At 38.7% G+C, this 21,964-nt stretch overlaps 2 protein-coding genes across 2 annotated transcripts; both read left to right on the top strand.

Annotated features, from left to right (window-relative positions):
* The first annotated feature begins 2,754 nt into the window (after positions 1 to 2,754).
* On the top strand, positions 2,755 to 11,351 carry aup1 (AUP1 lipid droplet regulating VLDL assembly factor). The gene is made up of 12 exons (XM_044041057.1): positions 2,755 to 3,044; positions 4,088 to 4,225; positions 4,754 to 4,904; positions 5,259 to 5,446; positions 5,701 to 5,773; positions 6,312 to 6,385; positions 6,496 to 6,562; positions 7,636 to 7,738; positions 7,847 to 7,981; positions 8,223 to 8,365; positions 8,464 to 8,552; positions 10,982 to 11,351. The coding sequence occupies exons 1-12, from the start codon at positions 3,004 to 3,006 to the stop codon at positions 11,031 to 11,033; spliced, it is 1,254 nt and encodes a 417-aa protein (XP_043896992.1). The 5' UTR covers positions 2,755 to 3,003; the 3' UTR covers positions 11,034 to 11,351.
* A 545-nt stretch (positions 11,352 to 11,896) lies between these two features.
* On the top strand, positions 11,897 to 18,365 carry fnta (farnesyltransferase, CAAX box, alpha). The gene is made up of 9 exons (XM_044041046.1): positions 11,897 to 12,080; positions 13,312 to 13,397; positions 14,600 to 14,714; positions 14,992 to 15,096; positions 15,186 to 15,312; positions 15,548 to 15,696; positions 15,919 to 15,981; positions 17,632 to 17,812; positions 17,912 to 18,365. The coding sequence occupies exons 1-9, from the start codon at positions 11,953 to 11,955 to the stop codon at positions 18,077 to 18,079; spliced, it is 1,122 nt and encodes a 373-aa protein (XP_043896981.1). The 5' UTR covers positions 11,897 to 11,952; the 3' UTR covers positions 18,080 to 18,365.
* The last annotated feature ends 3,599 nt before the right edge of the window (positions 18,366 to 21,964 follow it).

Here is a 21,964-nt window from a genome sequence, read left to right as displayed (position 1 = left end):
TGGGGTTCAGAAGAGGAGTAGCAGGAAAGAATCCAGGATTGAAGGCCTCCGGTGGAAGAGCGTAAATTACCTCATTATTAACGACTCCAATCGGAACCAAGTTCTTTTCCATCATATGGAACATCATTGGGGCATGTCTCTGATGAGTCTGGCTGCACTGGCGACCTGATGGGTCTGCAAGGACAGTTGGAGGATGTGGAGGATACTGTAGAGTCTGGGGGTCACATTGTGACTCTTTACAGACAAGAAGGGGGTCAGATCCCTCTTGTAGCAGAGGCTTAACAATCTGCTGCAAAGGCCTGTTGAGAACACGTTGATTCTCACTGACAGGTAACTGGATGCCTGTCTCCACCAGAAGCTCCTCCAACATCATCTGGAGCGAGTCTGGGCCATGAAGATCACACTCCTCGTCGCTGTCATGTATCCAGTGGACTGTCTCTTTATGCTGTGCCTCCTCCGTCAACTTGAGAGGGTGTGGGGTGGTGGTGTTGCGCTCCACAACAGGGCCAGCGACAGGGTCTTCTGTCTCAAACAGCAGCATATCCATCATCAGCTGGAGGGGGTCTGCTCCTTTATGCATGGCTTTCTCCAGCTGCTGTAGTTCGGCAATGAAGTCCATAATTGACTCTTTATCTCTTGTCTATATGATACTGCCTTCACTTTCTACTGTTGGCTCTGCTCTCTTTATTGTATGAGCGAAGACCGAGGACGAGCCAGCTAAACTGTAATTGATATAGTCTCCCAACGTTCCAATGGAGTGCCTTTATTACGCATTGAGTGCCTTTGATGCACGGACGTCTCTCGTTGGCTGATTAATTTCACGTCATCATCGAACACAGGCGGCCGTTACCAACCTACCCACTCATGCTAACCAACTTTATACTGTGTACCTGTGGTTACTTTGGCTTACATTAAGTTGTAAGTGGAGGAAATTGTAAAACCGAAAACTCACTTGGCCCTGATGAGGGTAAGGGTTAGGGTAAGATGAAGCAGCGTGGCACTTGTTTTCATAAGGTCCCAAAGTCACTCTCGCTCATCTCTCCTCTTGGTAGCACCACAGCGCACTCTAGCGGCAATAACTGTTTACATCAACTTAAAAAAAGGTAAAGGACACGCAATTAAGATGAGTGTATGAATGAAGTGACATATAAACTTATTATTAATGGTAACACCAAGGCTGGAGTCAGTGGCCTCCTCTTTAAGTATTATGTGTACCTTGGTCTGGTCACAGCTGCCAAACATGTGGGTTGAAGTCTTCATTCAAAGTTTGACATGTTGTGCATTCAGAGGTGTCTTCTGCATATTTTTTGGGTGTAAGGAGTCGACATTTGAGGAACTGCTGCCCTTCTATCGTCTTGAACCAGTCTGTTTATTCACCTCTCAACTTTGGCATTAACAAGGTATTTTTGCCCAGAGAACAAAACAATAAATGTTCTCTTTTTCCAAACAATTCTCTGTAAACCCTAGAAATGATTATGCATGAAACAAGTATGTTCTGAAATACTCAGACCTGTCTGGCATCAACAACCATGCCATGTTCAAAGTCACTTAAATCACCATTATGATGCTCATTTTGTAATTCAGCAGATCATCTTGACCATGTCTACATGTCTGAATGCATTGCCTTGCTGCTACACATGAGCTGCATTAACAGGCAGCTCAACAGAAGTACCCAGTAAAGTGGCCAATGCCTGTATTGTTCCATATTGATTAGTATCAGGGGTCAAATTATAATCTGATCTTTGTTGGGGTCTCTAATAAGTAGCCCATTGTATCAGGTACATAGCAAAAACAAACTGCCACCACACCTCAAACATGACTACAGGAAAATAAATCACATAAGTCACATCATTAAGTGCAAAGGTAAAAGTGATTTTTCTCCTCACAATGCCGTGTGCTCTCCTTGCAGTCACTCATGGGCAATGTTGTAGTTTTGTTGTAAAACATGTTTCTATCACCCTGTTTGTCTTATTTATGTCAATTATACCCTTAACATTGAAAACTACATTGTTTCTAATTAAAATAATTATAATTAAAATAATGTTTTTGGTTATATTTTAATGACCACCATAGATGTAAAATTTGACTACCTTCATGGAAGCCCAACCCCTTTTTATGGGAGCTCAGCTCCCATTGGCTCCCATGTAATTCAAACCCAGGTTAGTATCAATAACATTTATCATGAAAGATGTTTTGTTGGTATACTGCCAGTATGAGGAATGTCCTGACTGAATGTAAAACATACGTTGTCATAAACAATCACCTGAACACTAAGTGGTTTGAATTTGCTGATTGAACTCCAAGGAATCCTTTGCACTTTAGCTCAAACATTCAGATGAGCTGCTTCAATTTTTTATTTGAACTCAAGGAGGAACTGAATAGATCATAGGCCAAGGTTCACAGTGAGTTTAAAAAACCTTTTGATGTCTCATGAGCATGTTTTCTTGTTAACACATACTAGATTACATTAAATTTAAGTTATTTTTGTGTATACCCATAAATTATGATGACATATATGTTATCAAGCACAAAACCACTAACACAAAATTTTTTCTCACATATTTCTTATTTATAAACTATTTATGGATGAAGAAACGGATAAAACCACTAGGTGGCAACAAATACCGCTCTTTTTCGTCAAATTGCCTTCTAGGGGCTTTTATTTTGAAAGTACACATGTGTTACATTTATGGTTGCTTTCGTGGACTTATTTCTGTGGTGCTTTTATTCTAAAGGATTTGGCCGGAAGTGTTATTGTTGTTACTGATGAATCAGAGGTGCTAGCGCTGTTAGCACTGCGTCCTAACATTTGCTAAGCTAACAACATAAACCTGTTGGTAAAGCTGTCAAATAACACATTTGGGTCGGAGGAACATTAACGTTAGCTTTCAGTTTACCCACCGATTGACAACGGTGTCGTCGTGAGCGTTATGCCTAACTTGTCTTTAGGTATCAGGTTGTATTCTTAGCATTAGCCTTTGAGCAAAGGTCTGACTGGCAGACATGGAGACTCGGGGGATTGAAGACATGTTTGACTTTCGTCGGTAAGTCAGCGAACAGAAGTTATCTTATTTAAGCTTCATCGATAGCCTCGGGCCAATGCGAACGATATACAAGGTATAATAAGCATATGATATTGTCAATGACATTTATCGTCTGGTAGCTAACTATTGAAGGCTTCCAGGCGAATTGCTAAGGTAGATATGAAATTACACAGCTAGCCATCTTATCTAACAATGTACTGGAGACGTTCACGTACATGTATATGAAAGCGTTTGCAACGTTGTGCAATGCCTGTTAGATTTTTCAGATCGTACTGTCATTAACTGAAACGTACTTCAGTTAGCCCACCTTAGCTTAGCCTTAGCTATTTTAGTTAAAACCATGCGTACAACATTGTTTCCAAACAGCTCAAAAAAGACTCAACTTTTAAACAACTGGGATTACTTGTTTGTACCTATCTGTATGTGGATTGTTGAATTGATTTATTTCCTTACATTTGGAAAATAAAGTATAATACCCATTCAATCAAAAATATATTTAGCCCATTTTCACAAATAGGTATTACGTAACGCCTGTTAAGTTTGCAGTAGAAATGGCCATGGCGAACCAACCACAACCGTATTGCTAAACCAACCACATTAAAACATAATAGAGAAAAGCAAAGTTGTACACTGAAACTCACACCTGACTCTACAGGAAATGAAACATCTCACCCAAAACTTGTGTGAAATGTTTACACTCAAATTTAAGTGTCTAAATTTAATCTAGTTAATCAGCAAGCATTTGTGTCTCTTATATATGACACAGATTGTTTTAATGAATATAATTTTTTTCGTGGCTACGTAACTAGTCCTATTTTGAAGATAATGTTGCATTTGTTCGGTAATTAAATTCAGGTACCTAAAGTAATGAACGGAACATAGTCCATGCATTGCATGTGCTGAGATTTTTGTTTGTTTGAACTCATTCTCAATGTGTTGGTTAGATTAGTGTAACCTGTTAAGGTCTAGCTAAAGTGTTTTTGTTCCCCACAGTGTCTATGTCTTACCTACTAAATTAAATGTTTCTATATTTTTTTGTACAGACTCCCCAAAGATGCAGTTGTTCTCCTGCTGTTGCTGATTTACTTTCCAGTTGGCATATGTTTGATGTTAATACGGACTTTTATCGGCATACACGTTTTCTTGGTCAGCTGTGCACTTCCAGAAAGTTTTGTTAGAAGGCAAGTAGTTAAAAATATTGTGTGTTTTTTCTGCAAACTTTACACTTAACAGCAGTAAAAAATATCAATTTATGTCATTCATGTGTCATCTATGGTAATAAAGTGTGCGCTCTGTGTTAGTAATAGACGTTTATGTGCTAGTTGAAAGGAAATGTCTAGGTAATGTCCCAGATATGACTGCATGTAATACAGAGAGACCATAACATACGATTCAGGCTCATGGCTGCTAAATGCTTTTGATTTACCATGTATCCTTTACACAATGTGTTCCTGTGCATAAGAGCTTGCTTTCAGTAATTTTTTGTTAAAATAAACATGACAACTTAACAGTGGAAGACCATTAATGCATAATTATAGACCACATACATGTTAAACCGTTTAAATTTATCCCTGTAGACGAAGAGTGGGTATTACATATTTGGATAAATTATGCATCTAATTATGTTGGGTTCTATGGGGCTTGAAGTGACTTTCATGTAGTCAACAAGTATATCCTGTTTACATTCAATTTTCTTTGTGTGCTTTTAGATTTATTGTGAGAGTTATGTGCTCAGTCCTGGGAATGCATGTAAGACAGAGAAACCCTCGCTCCAGAGACAAAAACACCAAACTGTACATTTGCAATCACGTGACAGACTTTGACCACAACATAATCAACCTCCTGATTCCCTGCAATACTGTGAGTGTTTAATTTTTATTTGCTTAATTGTTGTACAGTATGATTTTAATCTTTTATCCATCAAGACAACTAATACTTTCTGCACCAGCAAGCTTCACACACACCAACTCGCATGTCTTGTTCAACCTATATGTTGAAATGTGCAAAATGTTCAATTCAAAGCTTTGTATGTTACTTACTGGTAGACCTAGTCCAACCATCATATCACATACCTGTTGAACTCTTACCTGCTCACTGTCTGGGGCATCATGCCATGATATTTTGTTGTGTGCAGCACGTTCCTGCACATTGTTATATATGGTAAATGCAGTGTTTGGTCAGCTTGCTCTGTCTCTGTCTCTGTCTTATAACTAGCCACAACTAGAGGGCTCCATAGGCTTTGTGTGTTGGGCTAGAGGCTTCATGGAAATCCATTCAACATCTGGCCAAGGAGCAATAGGAGAGTCTCTTCAGAGATACTGTTCCACTGAAGGCACCACACCTTTGCTTCTGTTTCCTGAAGAGGACACCACAAATGGCCGTGCTGGCCTCCTCAAGTTCAGGTTAGCATTTATGTAGCAGGGTGAATTACTCACTGAAACAACTCATATTTGATTCAGCTCCTGTGTCAGGTTTCCCATTGCCTATTAGTGAAGCAGAACGGTACCCTTTGAGTACCCTTTTTTACTGCACTTTAATAGTATCTGTACACTACCTTTCTGTAGAAAACACACCGCCAGGTCACTGGTTGTTTGCTTCATTTATCTGTCCATCTCTGAATGTTTTATGTAACTAACATACTTTTTTTTCCTCTCAGTTCTTGGCCTTTCTCGCTGACTGATTCCATTCAGCCTGTGGCCTTACGAGTATCTCGCCCATTGATTGCTTTGGTAATGTAATTTTATTGACTCTGATAGAACCTGGTGATAGATGGAACATATTACCATATTATCAATAATATATTGTGTTAATAGCAAGAACTCTCTGAAGCTCTGTTAGTGTGTTTGGTACGGACTCATAGAATTAACATAGTGTAACCATTTTGAGATGCAAAATGGCAATTTACAAAGGAGATGAGGAAATCAATTGGGGAGAATAATGCATTTATGCTTCATTCCTAAGTTGTAGAAGGTCATTACAAAACAACTGAAATTGTTTGCAAAGTTTATTAGTGTGGCCCTAACCCAGCCATCTCAGCACCATGAGTAAATCTGTCTCATGTTGCTTGGTGCAGCAGAGGCTGAATATGAATTAACATTTTTAAATAGGTGCAGGATAGTTTGGGTCACCCTGACACTGTACCACAGCTGTTATTGTCTTCATTATTTTTCACTTTTTCAGTTTGCCTTAGTTGGTTTCAGAGTATGTCAGCTATGTTACACTGTAATAAAACACAAATTGACATTATTGTCTTTTGTCTGTCCACAGAGTACACCAGAGTCCAGTTGGCTGATGGAGCTCTTGTGGACGTTTTTTGCTCCATGTACAGTGTATCATGTAAGGTACTAAATAATTTGTATCTAATTAATATACTGCATGAATTTCCACTCTATCATTTATATCAAAATGACTTCATACATTGCATTTTTTTTGTTTGTCATTTTTGTTCCAGTTGGCTCCCACCAGTTTCCAGACAAGATGGAGAGTCCGCACAGGAGTTTGCCAACAAAGTCCAGGAGGTAAAACCAATGTTAAGTCCCATTTTTACCAGTTCAGTTTGGTTCAGTTCAGTATGTCACACTGTTATTTTTATTTCCTTTGAGGAGGGAATCCAAACAGTCAATTAATTTAGTCAGTTTTTGGCACACTTCTGTTGGGATACGAAGCACGGAGGTCAGGCTCCTACTGGGTGGAGCCATGAACACTGCAGTCTGATGACTAGTCAACTAAGAATCACCGCTTACATGCTACAGAAGAGAAAAACAGTGGTGGCCTGCAGCCTTACCTCAAGTGTGCCTTCTAGTGATAAAAAGACCTGCCAAGAATAAAAAAAAAAACATTGAATGCCTCTATAATAGTTTGTTTACAGTGTTGTGTTCTTTTTTTTGTGGAATTTATTTGTGAACTACACTGTGTCTCACTGGTATAATATGCTATTTATGTAGCTGACACAGATGCATAAATAGCTATGCAATATATGTATCTGATCCTCAAACCCTGCAGTGGAGACACAAGTCTGTTCAGGGTGAACTGTTCCAAACCACACCAAAGTGCACTTAACTGTTTATTTGAGTAGAGACTTAGGTTTAAAAAGGTGAAACAAATGTGTAGAAAAATAAAACATGTCATGCAGTAATTCAGGGCGTAATTGGTAAAGTGGTTAGCACTCTTACCTTTGCAGCAAGAAGACCCGGGTTCGTAACCCGGTCGGAACAAGGGCCTTTCTGCCTTTCTGCATGGAGTTTGCATGTTCTCCTTGTGTGTGCGTGGGTTTTCTCCGGGTTCTCCGGCTTCCTCCCACAGTCCAAAAACATGCAATATGGGGATTAGGTAAATTGGACACTCTAAATTGACTGTAGAGAATGAATGGTTGTTTGTCCCTGTGTGGCCCTGTGATGGACTGGCGACCTGTCCAGGGTGTATCCCGCCTATTGCCTTATGTCAGCTGAGATTGGCACAGCACCCTCCAGGACCCTCATGTGGAGGATATAGTGGGAGAAAATGGACGGAGGGATAGATTCAGTTAATGTTTTTCCCTGACCATAGCACCTGTACCTAAGCTATGCACTGGTTCCCTTCTCTTCGTTTTCAGCTACTAGCAGGTGAGCTTGGTTTGGTATCCACCAAAATCACAAAGGCTGATAAAGTGGAGCACGTCAAAAGAAAAAGACATACTGTACCGCAAACATCTACAGGTAAGTGTAAAAACACTATACTTATACACTATATATTGTACATTTAAGCATTCAGCCTATTTGTGTTTATCTTTGAGATAAGTCAGCTATTCTTTTCTCTTATTTAAGGTGTCAGACCTGGCTCTGTTGGGCTTGGTTTCATGGCCCAGAGTTTGGGCACAGATGATAGGATTACTAAGATGGCCCAACAAGTAAAGGATGTGCTTCCTCATGTCCCTCTGAATGTCATCACAAAGGACTTGGGTAAGATACAGATTCACTCATGTGCTCATTTAATTGGTATAAAGGTAAACATATCTGTGCAATTTCCTTTGATACAGCAAGTTATGTGCTATTCATGTTCACCTTCAACTTAACAGAACAATTACATGTACTTTTACACTACTGCCATTCAGCTATTGTACCTGCATTCCTGCTGCCCATTCTCAAATTTTTCATTTACAATTTTACAGTTTCTTATAATTGTCTCTTGTTTTATGTACAGTGAAAACCAATTGTGTTGACACAACCATCACAAATTTGCTGGAGAATAAGGAGGAAACTCCAGTGGAAGCAACTGCAACATCGTCTACATTTGGACCGTCTAATAGTAGCTCTTACTCCTCTGGTTCTGCACCCACCATAAAGGTTTGATTCTATATGCTGTTATCTTTAATAATGAAAATAATTACGGTAAATAAAATAATTATTATATAAAGGCATGTGGGGGTTTGTTTCTTCTGCAGACCGCTGCCAAATCCTTTGGGAGATCACCAGGTGATAGACATTTGTCTCTCCAAGAGAGGAAAGAAGCACTGTATAATTTTGCAAGAAGGTGAGTTTTAAAAAAATATATATGGAGCTGCCGTCCATAGTATAATTACATTTTTGATTAGTCTCTTTGCATTTGCGTTAATCAAATAATTCTGGACTCATTGAAAATGCACCATTTCTGTCAAGCTCATGTTAATGAGACACCTCAGAGAACAGCAAAAGGTGATTCATTATGCACAACATCTTGCAGTTGTGCAGGAATGAACAGTTATGCAATATTCATATGGTTTGAGATTTACTTTGGATTTACTGCTATGGTTGTGTCTGTCAATTAGAACTAATACTACATGGTGTTAAAGCTTTAAAAAAAGTTCCTAATTCAAACCTTGTAGGTGATTGGCGCTTTGTGGGACTTCTATTGCCCCACTGTATATATCTGAGTAAAATCTGCATCTCTAGTTTTCTCCTCCCTGCCTATGATTGTGAGGTGTTATTGAACATGCAAGTGTAATATCTAGCAGTAGAATCTACTTCTGAAAATGAATGTGGGTACTTCTTGGTGTTTTCAGCTATGGTGCTGCTATATGAAGCTATCTCGCCGTGTGCTTCTTCTGCCTCGCTTACTCAGTTGTTATGTAGAATGCGTCACTCTGTGTGCAGTGCAGGAATGTTGTCATAGAAAACAAAACAATTGCTATAGTATAGTAAGATCTTGTGTGGCTGATTCGCTTAAATAGACATTATATTTAAATGTTATGCACTATAGCCTTAACTTCTCTTTTAGTCTAGAGGTTGAAAATACTTAGTAAGGCGTTAGGAGCTGTTTATTTTATTTCCACTCTCGATGGGTCAGACATCAAACTTTGTGGTTTCCCTTAGCTTTATGGAGCAATCTTTTAGCTTGTTTATCCAGCCCTCAACTTTGCCAGTTTGGTTCACTCCTAAGTGATATTTTTAGACACAGCAAGAAACTGTTTATTATAAAATAAAAAAGTAAATCCATTTTCAGATATAAGATCTAGTTAATACCTGGAGCTATGAGTCATTCTTCAAAGTTGTTCACATATTTGAACAACTGTTTGGGTCGGACACATTCACCGAAGCAGAAGACTCTTCATGGGAACCAGGTGGTGTGGTCATGGGCATGCAGTAGGCAGGACAAAATCCACTTACTGTGGATTCTCTGGGCTTTCATTTACTGTGTTCACAGGAGCCCACTACTGTAGACATTTGTTTTCGAACGTTTGTACATGTTGGCCCTCCGGACGATCTTTGGAAAATCTCTGGAGTTACTTAGCTAAAAGGAGGTTGAGTCACTGTACATTACATTATCTGCCAATCACTAAACAGCTGAGAGACGATGTTTGCAATTAACTGCTGAACATAATGTAGGTCAGAATTATAGTTTCTCTAGATCATTATTTTATAATTCACACTATATTAGAAAATGTAAAAAACATTGGAAAGGGAACTTGACTTGTAACCAGAGGGTCGCCAGTTCAAATCCCCACCCGGCCAAAAAGGGCTGGGTTACCCCTGAGCAAGGTACCCAACCCCCAATGCTCCCCGGGCGCCACTCAGTGTGGCAGCCCACTGCTCCTAATTCTAGGATGGGTCAAAATGCAGAGGAATACTTTCCCTAAGGGGATTAATAAAAACTAACTTTAACTTTTATTATGTATAACCAGAACTGCTCGATAAACAGCTGTTTATCTAGCAGTAAACAATCTTTGCATTAAGCTTGTGGTACTGCATGAACTTCTGCTCTGCTACACTTCTAATTACGAAATGCTAAGTTTATTGTCAGTGATAGTCTTCTGAGAAGCATACCCTTCTGAAAGTTTTACAAATCATTATGTAAACCAAATTTGTTAAAGTAAGACATTTGGCTAGTTAAGCCATTCTATGTTACTGAGTTTATTCTATGGCTCTTCATATTGTGCAAACACAGTGATCCCTCAAAGTTAACAATACATTTGTTTATTAGGGCAGGGCAGGCATAATTATGTAGAAGATTTATGAAGTAGTCAATTTAAAAAGAAATTAATGGCCCATTAAATGTACAACTGTAGAGAATGCAGGAGCTTTTTTGTCGCTTTGTCTTAATAGGCTGTTTAACACATCTGCTACATGTTTTTTGACAGAAAACTGTTGGCTTACATATTTCACCTGTGTTCTGGGTTTTTGAAAAATAATATTTTTCCCTTTGCGGAGATTAAACTGTACTGAGAACCCCCTTTTAAATGTTGCACATATTCGTTTTACAGTTGAAATTGGATTGACCATATGGTACTTAATTTTAATTTGGTCCAGAAGGCCCCTATCATTTTTGAAAGCTCAATGAGTCCAGAAGCAATTAAAAAGACTTTAGCTCATAGATAATGCCACAGTTCACATTCAACAGTTTACCAGTGTAACATTGTTCATAGCTTCTATCTTTTATGAAGTGAAATAAACAGTGGTCAATGTTTTTTATTTTTTTCTCCTTAGACGCTACATTGAAAAACATGGATTGGATCAAGAACACACCACAGATCACTGAACACTCTTTGGGTCAAGCCATCATTGACAACCTGTCAGAAGAAGCGTATACAACATAAATAGCTGTCTAATTTAAATGGTGGTTTTATATTTGATTAACAGGTTCTGTTACAAAACAGATTTTGTTAAGTACAAGTAATGGAAAGTATTCAGATCATGTATGAGTTGATGCAATGGTTATTATGCATGTCTTTAATTCTTCATTCTGGCTGATACATAATTTTGATAACAATTTGTATTATGATTCACTGACTGAATCATGTATTTATTTTTATAATGTCCAGAGTCATTGATGAAAATAAAGCTCAGCTTGACCTTGCCTTCAAACATTTTTTTTGTAATAGAATTTTGAAGTCACTGTTGCTTAATTTAGACTGGAATTTGATTCAGTTGTCATGAGGTTAACATCATCTTTAAGACAGTTTAACAAATAATTTCATTACATGATGGAGCCAGAAAATACAGATCATTAACAGTCTAACCCCAGTGTCACCATTGACACACGTAAAAGTCATGTATGCACTTTTGAGCATCTTTAGTTATGTTTAGTTAGTTTTAGTTAATATGAAGCTAACACAATTATTATTTATTTCATCTCTTAGGAATTCGATGTGATATTAAAATAGCTCAGAAATGTCGAGTGTCATTTGACAGCTGAAAATAACTGAAACATTAAGAACGTTTGTACTAGTGGTTTTGTACATTTAATGCCATTGTTTTTGTGAAATAATCACTTTTGTATTTATTACGAGTTGTTCCAAAAATAATCTGTAGGGAGAAACCATGTTTGTAAATGAGTCCACGAGTCAAGAGAACCTGCTACAGGAACATCACAACTGTGTATGTTTCGTCTCACCGGATATGACGTCATTGTTCTGCTTCTCTTGAAATACGGGCACGATTAAGCTAGCAGGTTAGCCATGTCCGGTGTCGAAGTAAGTTCAAATGAATCTGTGGAGGTGAAAGAAGAAAATGAGTTTGATGCTGAGGCTGAAGACCAACTTGAGGATGATTATATCCTTGACCCGACTCGATATAAGTTTTACAGGTAGTGCCTGTCTGTCATTTCCATTGAATGTTTGGGTGGTTAGCATTGTGGCTACTTTCGCGGTAACTAAGTCAGCAAATGAAGTACGTACATTACTGGACTAAACAGTGACGGATAAACAAACGTGTAATGTAAATAATATCCTGCTAACTGATATGGTTTGCTTCTGCAATTTTGTCTGCGCTCCTGCCACAAGTGCATTAACTCCGTTGTGGCACCGGCTGCTTTACTGGGCGCACCTATTCAGTTACCTTTAAGTCAAATATTTGATCAGCCAATCACATGGCAGCAATTCAGTGCTAATATGAATGTAGACATGATCAAGATGACCTGCTGAATTTCCAACTGAGCATTAGATTGGTGAAGAAAGGTGTTTTAAGTAACTTTGAACGTAGCATGTTTGTTAATGACAAATGGGCTGGTCTGAATAATACAGTAACTACTGATCAACTATCAATTTTCATGCTCAAACATTTGTATAGTTTACAGAGAACTGTCTATAAAAGAGGCCATATCCAGTGAGCAGTAGTTCACTGGGTTAGGGTTAGAACCTTATCTGACCTCTTAATGCCAGAGGTCAGAGGAGAATCACTAGACTGGTACAACATGATAAGCACTTGTTACAAGCAAGGTCTGCAGAAGACCATCTCTGAATACACAACCAGTCATTCTTTGACGTAGATGGGCTACAGCAGCAGAGGAAGAGATCAGGTTTCACTCTGTCAGCCAAGAACAGGAAACTGAGGTTACAGTTCATGCAAACTCACATCATTTTGACAAAACAAGGTTGAACATTTTGGTTTTGTCTGATGAGCCTCAAGTTCTACTACAACATCTGGGTAGTTAATTCATAAACAATACCCTGTTTTGATGGTTCAGACTGGCTGATAAATTTGCAACTGTGTAATACTCTCATGTCTGAATATGATCACAAATCAGAATTATGTTTAATTCAGATACATTGTTGAATCTAAACCTCAAAGAATTAAGGCAGTTTTCAAGGAAAAAGAGTGTCCAACCGAGTACTAGCTAGGTGTATCCATTAAAGTGACCAGTAAGTGTATATAACATTGGCTTGGCTTTATTTGACAGATCAACACTCTCAGTTGCAGAGGGTCCCAGCTGACATGGGGCAATGAACCTTGGTCTTTTGTGCATTTGTAGCTTCATACTGGAGTTGTCAACATATGATAGTGGCCAAGAAATCATCTCTTGTCTTTTTGTGTTTCAGAGACAGAAAGGAGTGGGCTGACCTGGAGCCTGTTCCCCAGGATGATGGACCAAATCCTGTCGTGAAGATTGCCTACTCTGAAAAGTGTAAGACTGTTGGGCTTGTTAGTAAGAGACAGGAGTCATGTAGAGTCCTCAGTGTTTACCTTGGAATGTTTTCCATAAGGGCCGTTGTACCCACAAGTATGTGACACTGGTCCATATTCATTCAAGCCACAGTAGCATCAAACTACTACTAAAATGGTCTTAGAATCATTAGCATTATGTACTACAGTGTCAGAGCTTTCTATACTGTGGCATCACAATGTTGTGTGACACCATACTGTATTACCTTGATGTAGGAGTTTAATTGATTTAAAGGAAAAGGTATGTGGTATCGTGGACCTTTTGATTATTAGATAAAGGGCACCATGGATCTTTGATACCTTTGATAGCTATGATGGATGGATAGGTGATATATGCTTGAAAATATTTAGCGATCACGCAGTCCTGGCTAGCAACCAAAAGATTGACCAATAGAAACATTACATATGAGTCAAGCCCGTTGAAACCTGCCTTCAGATAATAACTTTAAATGACTTTGAGATTAACATTTGCCACTACACTTGATGTCATCATATATTGTTATGTACTCTGAACAAGCAGCTTATTCGTGCGACTTCCTATTAGTGTAGCTAATATAAATGTAGCAGAAAACATACTGTGAACTTGAGCCTTTCATGGAGCAATGTTTACCAGCACAAGAAACAACATATGACTTTTCTTGATCTCATGAAGCTGTACTGTACATTTACTGCCATAGTGACAAGTTAGTGCAAACCTATTTCTCTGCTCTCCTCACCATGGTCACTTTTCTGCACTGCAGATGTACAACTACATTATTAACTTTTATGTAGAACAAGGAAAGGGTTTTTGATGATTTGCTGCAATAATCTATTACTCAAAACAATCAAGATAGTCTGGGTCTTGTGCTCCCATTTGTTATTGAAAATCATTAGTAGCTCCTCCATATTAATAATTGTATGAAATATTAGTGGTGGTGATCGCAATTTCTAAGTGTGGAGGCATCACTTTCACATCACATGGTACTTATCAATGATGGTGCAGTTGAACAACAAACGCCTGCACATCGATTATACTTTGCTAGCATAGTTTCTTTCTTTTTTTTTAACTTCATACAGAAATAATTACAGTGAGCAAGTTTAGTTCACACATGCACAGCAGCAGTCACAACTTTTATGGTGAATTTCAGACTTTTGTAATTGATTCACATACATTTCTTCTAACAGTCTCAGATGTTTACGACTATTTCCGTGCCCTCCTGAAGAATGATGAAAAAAGTGATCGGGCGTTCGCCTTGACGGCAGATGCCATCGACCTAAATGCTGCAAATTACACAGTATGGTGAGCATGGTGCATGTGTTTAATAACATATGAAAAACAAATGTACATAGTTTAGAATATTACTTTCCAAATGATGCTTGAACATAATTTTAGTTAGGAAGTAGCCATTTTTATCCTTGGGTCTTAATTTAATAATTGAGCTTGCATGTAATAAATGTATTGTCAATTTCACAATTTGCAATTTACGCACCACATTTACATATTATGTACCTTCTGAATAACAGTAAATTTGTATATTTTTAAAAATGAGTAATGTGAAACTGAAGTGTTTGTGCAGGCACTACCGCCGAGTTCTACTGCAAGCCTTATCAAAGGACCTGAGGGAGGAGATGAGGTACATCACTGCCATCATTGAAGAGCAACCCAAAAACTATCAAGTCTGGTGAGTGCTGGCAGGTCACATGCTTATCAATCTGCTGTTTATCTATGAACTGTACTTTACGAAACCTATTTTCCCTACTCATCTTCCAGGCATCACAGACGTATGGTGGTGGAGTGGTTGAATGACCCCACAGAAGAGCTGGAGTTCATTGCAGATATTCTCAGCCAAGATGCAAAGAACTACCATGCCTGGCAGCACCGACAGTGGGTCATCCAGGTAGTGTTGAGGCCCTCTGTACATTTTGGCTCCAGGAATTGAGGATAGTGATCTAGGTTTCTGCCCACAGTGAGCCACTCTGCCAGACTGAGCCCTCTTACTTATTCATTTTGTAGTTTTGTTCAAGGCCTTTTGTAGAAAGTGTTTTTCTTAATAATTCCAGGGCCACCATTAAAATCACAACATGATTTCATAAACAAGTTTGTTGCCAACCCTTGTTTTAATACATTTTCAGGAGTACAAACTGTGGGATAATGAGCTGGAATTTGTGGAGAATCTTTTGGAGGAAGATGTGAGGAATAACTCTGCCTGGAACCAGAGGCATTTTGTAATTTCTCACACCACAGGTTTCTCTGACCCCATCATCGTGGAGAGAGAAATTCAGTGAGTATTTTAAAAATATAAATTTAGACACAATAATTTGCAGGATTTGGAAGTTGAGATTTAAGATTTTTGAAAAAAGATAGTTTGGTGAGTTTAATTATAGGATCTGACTCTTTACAAAACTTTTTTTCAAATGCTCGGAGGACAATACTACTTTTTTTGAGTGACAATCATCTCTTCTTACATATGACTAATGCTGTGTTTTTCTTTTATTGATGTAAGGTATTGTCTGAATCAGATCAAGAAGGCTCCCCACAATGAAAGTGCATGGAATTATTTAAAAGGGTAAGGTGGAAAATGCACAATACATTTTTATATATATATATTAATCCTAGAAAATCCATAATAATACCATAAAAATAGAGTTATTACATATACTGTATATATACACATATAGTGTGTGTGTGTGTGTATATATATATATATGTATGTGTGTGTATATATGTATGTATGTATGCATGTATGTGTGTGTGTGTATATATATATATATATATATGTGTGTGTGTGTGTGTATATATGTACAGTGGGTTGCATAAATATCCGCACCCCTTTAACTTTTCAAAATTTTGCCATTCTAGGACCAGAAACATAAATGTATTCAATTGAAATTTTATGTGAAAGACACCCACTAAGGGACACACAATCGTGAAGTGAAATGAAATTTATTCATGCTTTTGAACTTTTTTCATAAATACAAAACCGAAAAGTGGGGTGTGCAAAAGTATCTACCCCCTGAGTCAATACTTTGTGGAACCGCCTTTTGCTGCAATTACAGCGCAAGTCGGTTGGGGTATGTCTCTACCAGCCTTGCACATATTGAGACTGATAGTTTTGCCCATAGTTTTCTTCTTTGCAAAACAGCTCAAGCTCAGTTAGATTAGATGGTGAGTGCTTGTGAACTGCAGTTTTCAGATCTTTCCACAGATTCTCAATTGGATTTAGGTCTGGGCTTTGACTTGGCCATTTTTACACATGGATATTTTTTGTTTTCAACCATTCCATTGTTGCCCTGGCTTTATGTTTAGGGTCATTGTCTTGCTGGAAGGTGAACCTCTGCCCCAGTCTCAAGTCTTTTGCAGACTCCAACAAGTCTTCATCCAAGATTGCCCTGTATTTGGTTCCATCCATCTTCCCATCAACTCTAACCAGCTTCCCTGTCCCTGCTGAAGAGAAGCATGATGCTACCACCACCATGTTTGACAGTGGAGATAGTGTTTTCAGGGTGATGTGCAGTGTTACTTTTACGCCAAACATAGCGTTTTGCATTTTGGCCAAAAAGTAAAATTTTGGTCTCATCTGACCACATGTTTGCTGTATCACCCATGTGGCTTCTGGCAAACTTCAAACGGAACTTCTTATGCGTTTCTTTTAAGAATGGCTTTCTTCTAGCCACTCTTCCATAAATGCCAGATTTGTGCAGTGTACGACTAATAGTTGACCTGTGGACAGGTTCCCCCACCTGAGCTGTGGCTCTCTGCAGTTCATCCAAGTTCTTCATGGGCTTCTTGGTTACAGCTCTGATCAATCGTCTCCTTGTTCGGCCAGTAAGTTTAGGAGGACGGCCCTGTCTTGGTAGGTTTGCAGTGATGACATACTCGTTCCATTTCTGGATAGTGTATTTAAGAGTACTGTTCAATGAGATGTTCAAAGCTTTGGAAATCTTCTTATAGCCCAAACCAGCTTTATACTTCTCCACAATCTTATTGCGGACGTGTGTGTGTGTGTGCGTGCGTGCCTGCGTGTGTGTACACATACGTGTATATATGTTCAGGCAAAATTCTGTCTTTTTTTTTCCCCAGTACTGACACCACTGACCCAACCACTGACATTATAATGTTGATTTCTTATTGAGACGACAGGGGGAAAACTGAGTTGAGACTTGCTCATTAAAAATGGAGAAGCTCACTGACAATATCTCCATTTTTTTTCTTCAAGGATGCTGCAAGACAGAGGTCTGTCATCTCAGCCAGGCCTGCTGGCGAGAGTCCAGGAGCTGAAAGAGACACACTGTTCACCTTACCTTCTAGCCTTTCTCTTTGATTGCTATGAGGATGTCTTGGAGAGCAGTAATGTGGAGGAAGAAGAACGAAAAGAAACTTTAAGAAAAGCCCTAGAAGTAGGTGCCAAGGCAAATAAAAGGAGTCTCAAAATTATAATATTAACAATATTTAATATTGTTTTTGTAACCCTCCCTATGTTTTGACTTCCCTGGAAGATTTGTCAACTTCTTGCGCAGGAGAAGGACACCATCCGTAAAGAGTACTGGATGTTTTTGGGACGTTCGTTAAACAACAAATATGGAAGCAGTGATGACTCAGAAGAGACCAGAGCAGATGACCCTGAATCTTCAGCGCCGGCATCTGCGCAGCAGGAGACGAGTTAGATCTCCAGAGGACTTGCACCTTTTCCGCATTATATCCCGCTTTGTCAGTGCTGTTAGGAGATCTGAACCAGTCCATACAGTTTGATATCGCTGTGTTAGAATTTTAGGGGGCATTGAGACTGACATTAACACTTAGAGGTCTGAAGCCTTTAAGCTCCTGCTTATTGAAATTTAAATACATAGATGGCTTGAACTAAACATTTGTGTTTGTTTGTTTTTTTATTATTATTTTGTCTGAACCTCAGTAAGAACTGAATAAATTATGACTCATCAGGCAGCTTCATAACACCTGGAAGTTTTTGGGTTGTGTCGAGATTTTAGTGAGAGAATTCATGCATGTGTTTTTAATTGGAGGAAAAAAAACTTAATGAACCAGAGACTGAGAGTGGTTTGTGAAAACTAACAAACCATTGCTAATAAAGCAGATGACTGATAAAATGTAGTGGTTTGCTTATACATTTTGATTGATGACTCAAAAACATCTTGGCTTTTTTCTTTCCAAATCAGTATAATTTGATCTAGACGATCTGCTTTCTTTCTGTCAGTTAATTTAGTCCTTTGAGCTGTGCTGCCAGGGGAAAACTGATCTTACCAGCCCCCGTTCACACAGCATATGTACTGATGCTCTCAGACTCATGTCCTGGACTCCCTTGGAGCTAGGAAAAGGATTTACTCCACTAGATGCAGCTGTTTCTACTTCTGCAGACATACAAGTAGAGCGCAATCTGGCCCCTCCAGTTTTGAACTGCCAGCAGTTTATAATTACTGCTTGTCTGGGTGCTTGGTATTAGTGTAGCAATGCTTGCTTTTCTCTGCTTTTCCTCGTTAGTGTGGAGGACACAGTGATCAGCATCTTCCACGTCATGAGCAGAAATTATATCACTGAGCATGAGGGCCAAATGACAAATCATGCAAACGTAGTCTAATTCACTATTCAGCGACAAAATATGTATCACTTTTATAAAAAAAGTCAGGCCCACATGACACCTCCCACACTGCTAAGTGATTACTCTGGCTACTACACTGATTCAACTAACAGACAGCCTGCACCATCACCTCAGGTGTTGTTTTGGAGGACACTGCTCTCTAGTGGTTGAACAGAAAGATTTCTAGAAAGTGTGTAATTAAATTACTAATTTCTATGTCCAAGTAAAGTCCAAGTAAACCACTCAGGAGTCTGCAGGCTATGGAAGTTATTAAATACAGGTGACAAAACCAAGATGGAGGCCAGAAATGTTTTCATGAATGCATTTGAAGCTGTGGGCTACTTTTTAGGATGCATGTACACACAGTATGGAGACAACAGGAGACCAGTGTGTCAGTGCAGAGTCCTGGACGACATCCAAATAGGTTCTGAGGGATCGCTTTCTTGTAAATTGGAAAAGGCAGAAAATCATGCACAGGATTATCATATAAAATAAATTGATACCAGAATCACACAGCACACATCAGAAGGGTTCTTACTTTGACCTGTGAATATATACAGAAAAACAAAACCCAGAATACAGTTTAAACAGTTAATGACTCTTTGTACAGGGGAAAAATGGGAGAATCCTCAGGAAGAGCCCCAGAGATGGGATCAGCTTTCCCGGAACGGACACACGTGCAGTAGGTGTCACATGTACAGAAACAAGACCAGGAGTATTTAAAAAAAATGATTAACATTAATGACAATTATCATCGTCACTATTATCTTCTTCATCTTGTCTAGGGTGTGATTCCAGTTCCTTTCCTTTTGGACATGGACTGCCCGTCAGGAAAGGTCAAGCTGTTGATGAAAGGCTGATGAGGATAATATTAATGTTAACAGTAATGAGTAGTTATTTAATATATAATAATAGTTGTAGTATTTGAGCTGTGGTGTTGAAGCTCTGGAATCAGGGTTACCTAAAAATAAGAACTAAGGTTGCCTGTTGGTTCAGAGGTCACTTGAACCCGCCCTTACTATAAGCTTTTTTAAAGAGGAAAGTTTTAAGATGAACTTGTAGGGAGAGTGTCTGCCTCCTGGATCAAGGTTACATCTCCTGCTATGCAATTAAACTGAAGGCATATTAGTTGAATACTGAATATTTTGGAGACAGTGGTTTGGTCAGAATCACGTTTGAATACCAAAAGAAACAGAAAAAAACGTAACAGTGATGTTATCTGACAGCATGTCAAATGCACTTATATTAATGTTTGAGTTAGAATTATTCTAATCTATAGCTGTGTCAGGAAACTGTGCAGACTGTTTATCAGGAATACCAAGTTAAAACGACTGCAGTGTAATGTAGCAGTGATGGTGTGAATACCCGTTCCATGAATGTTATAAAGTTCAGTTTTATTGAAACTGTTCCAAAGAGGTGCTGAGTCAACTGACATTTTGAAGGCTGTACTGTGTGCTACTGTTGAAGAGGATTCACAGTGATGGTTCTGAAGGTGCAGGGAATTTACCTATGGTGTTAATCAAGTTTCTGCATCATCTGTTTCTGGATCAACCAGCCAGTGCCTCAAGGATGACCTCAAACTGACTTTTTATAACATAACAATGTCAAATCTATTATTAAATGACTTCTCCAGTGCAAACTGTTCTCAGTCTATGATAACCTCCTCTATTTCATGTCAGTTTTCACCCTTATGTGGTTTTATTTTAACTCCAGAAGTTATTTGATTAAAACTATTAAGACAATTGTAAGTATTTATAGCTGAACAATGAAGTCAACAATATCAGTATTAAGAAGTGCAAATGAAACAGGGAGAGAATTTAAAGTAAAACTGACAACAGGAAATGTAATTAATCTGCTTTGTATGAGAGAGTGGAGACAGTGGAAGTTTGCTTGAAATGAATGCTCAATGAAAAGCCAGTGTTTCTATTGTTCTCTAAGATGAAGCTCCCCGCCTTTCGCCCTATGTCAGCTGAGATTGGCACAGCACCCTGTGTGACCCTCATGTGGAGGATAAAGTGGTAGAAGATGGATGGATACCGGGGAAGTAGAGAAATATTGCTTTGCACCATATACGTGTCATTACGGTAGCCCTCAGGACTTCCACTGAACAACTGTCCAATCACAGACAAGATTCACCAGCGTGTCACACATTTGTGACATCAGCTTCTCAATACCGTAATTCCTAAACAACTGCCAGATATCGAAAGTCAAAGTTATCTTGGAAAAAGGTATTTTTTGACAATTCTACAGCCATAAAATCAAAATAAATCCAGACAGCCTGATTATCATGATGGTCATAAGAGCTTTAAAGAGTTAAATGAGGGAGCGTTTATGTGTATACAGCACTAGGACACGGGCGAGTGGAAGCAAAAATGTAAGCATTAGAATTCTTTCTGTTTACCTGTCATCAGTTATCTCACTTTACTAGCGCAATGTTGCTGCTGCCTCCATCTGTCTTGATGTAAAACAAATCACTTCCTGTGTGCAGCGTGACCATGTCACAGGGCCACATGAGATCCAAACACTGCTATGCTGTGAAATACAGAGAGAGTCGTATGAAGCCGACAAGTGTAATCAGTGTGTGTAATGTCATTTGTTTAAATTAAAAAAATGAAGGACTATCATTTGAATGCTTTTGTTGCTGTTTTGTTCACGTGACTCTTTTGTTATTGTGTCATGTTCATAAAGTAGGTAACTGCTCGAAAATATTCATTTAATGTTACTTTGCTGCATTTTCTTAAAATCATTTTAATATCTGCAGACACAAAGAAACATAGTCATTTGAAGTTGCATTTCTGACTAACACATGAATATCTGTCCAATGCCCTCCCCTTTTAGCTCTGCTTTGAAGCGCTGCTGAGTGGATTGGGTGGTGCTAGATTACCTGATTGTTGCTCAGTGCAAGCAACACTTTTCACATTACACAGCCATTTGATCCATTGTTGATGTAAAAATATTG

This window comes from Solea senegalensis, linkage group LG12 (assembly GCF_019176455.1).
Source record: "Solea senegalensis isolate Sse05_10M linkage group LG12, IFAPA_SoseM_1, whole genome shotgun sequence".
Taxonomy (NCBI): domain Eukaryota; kingdom Metazoa; phylum Chordata; class Actinopteri; order Pleuronectiformes; family Soleidae; genus Solea; species Solea senegalensis.
This window is presented reverse-complemented; position numbering and strand designations above follow the sequence as displayed.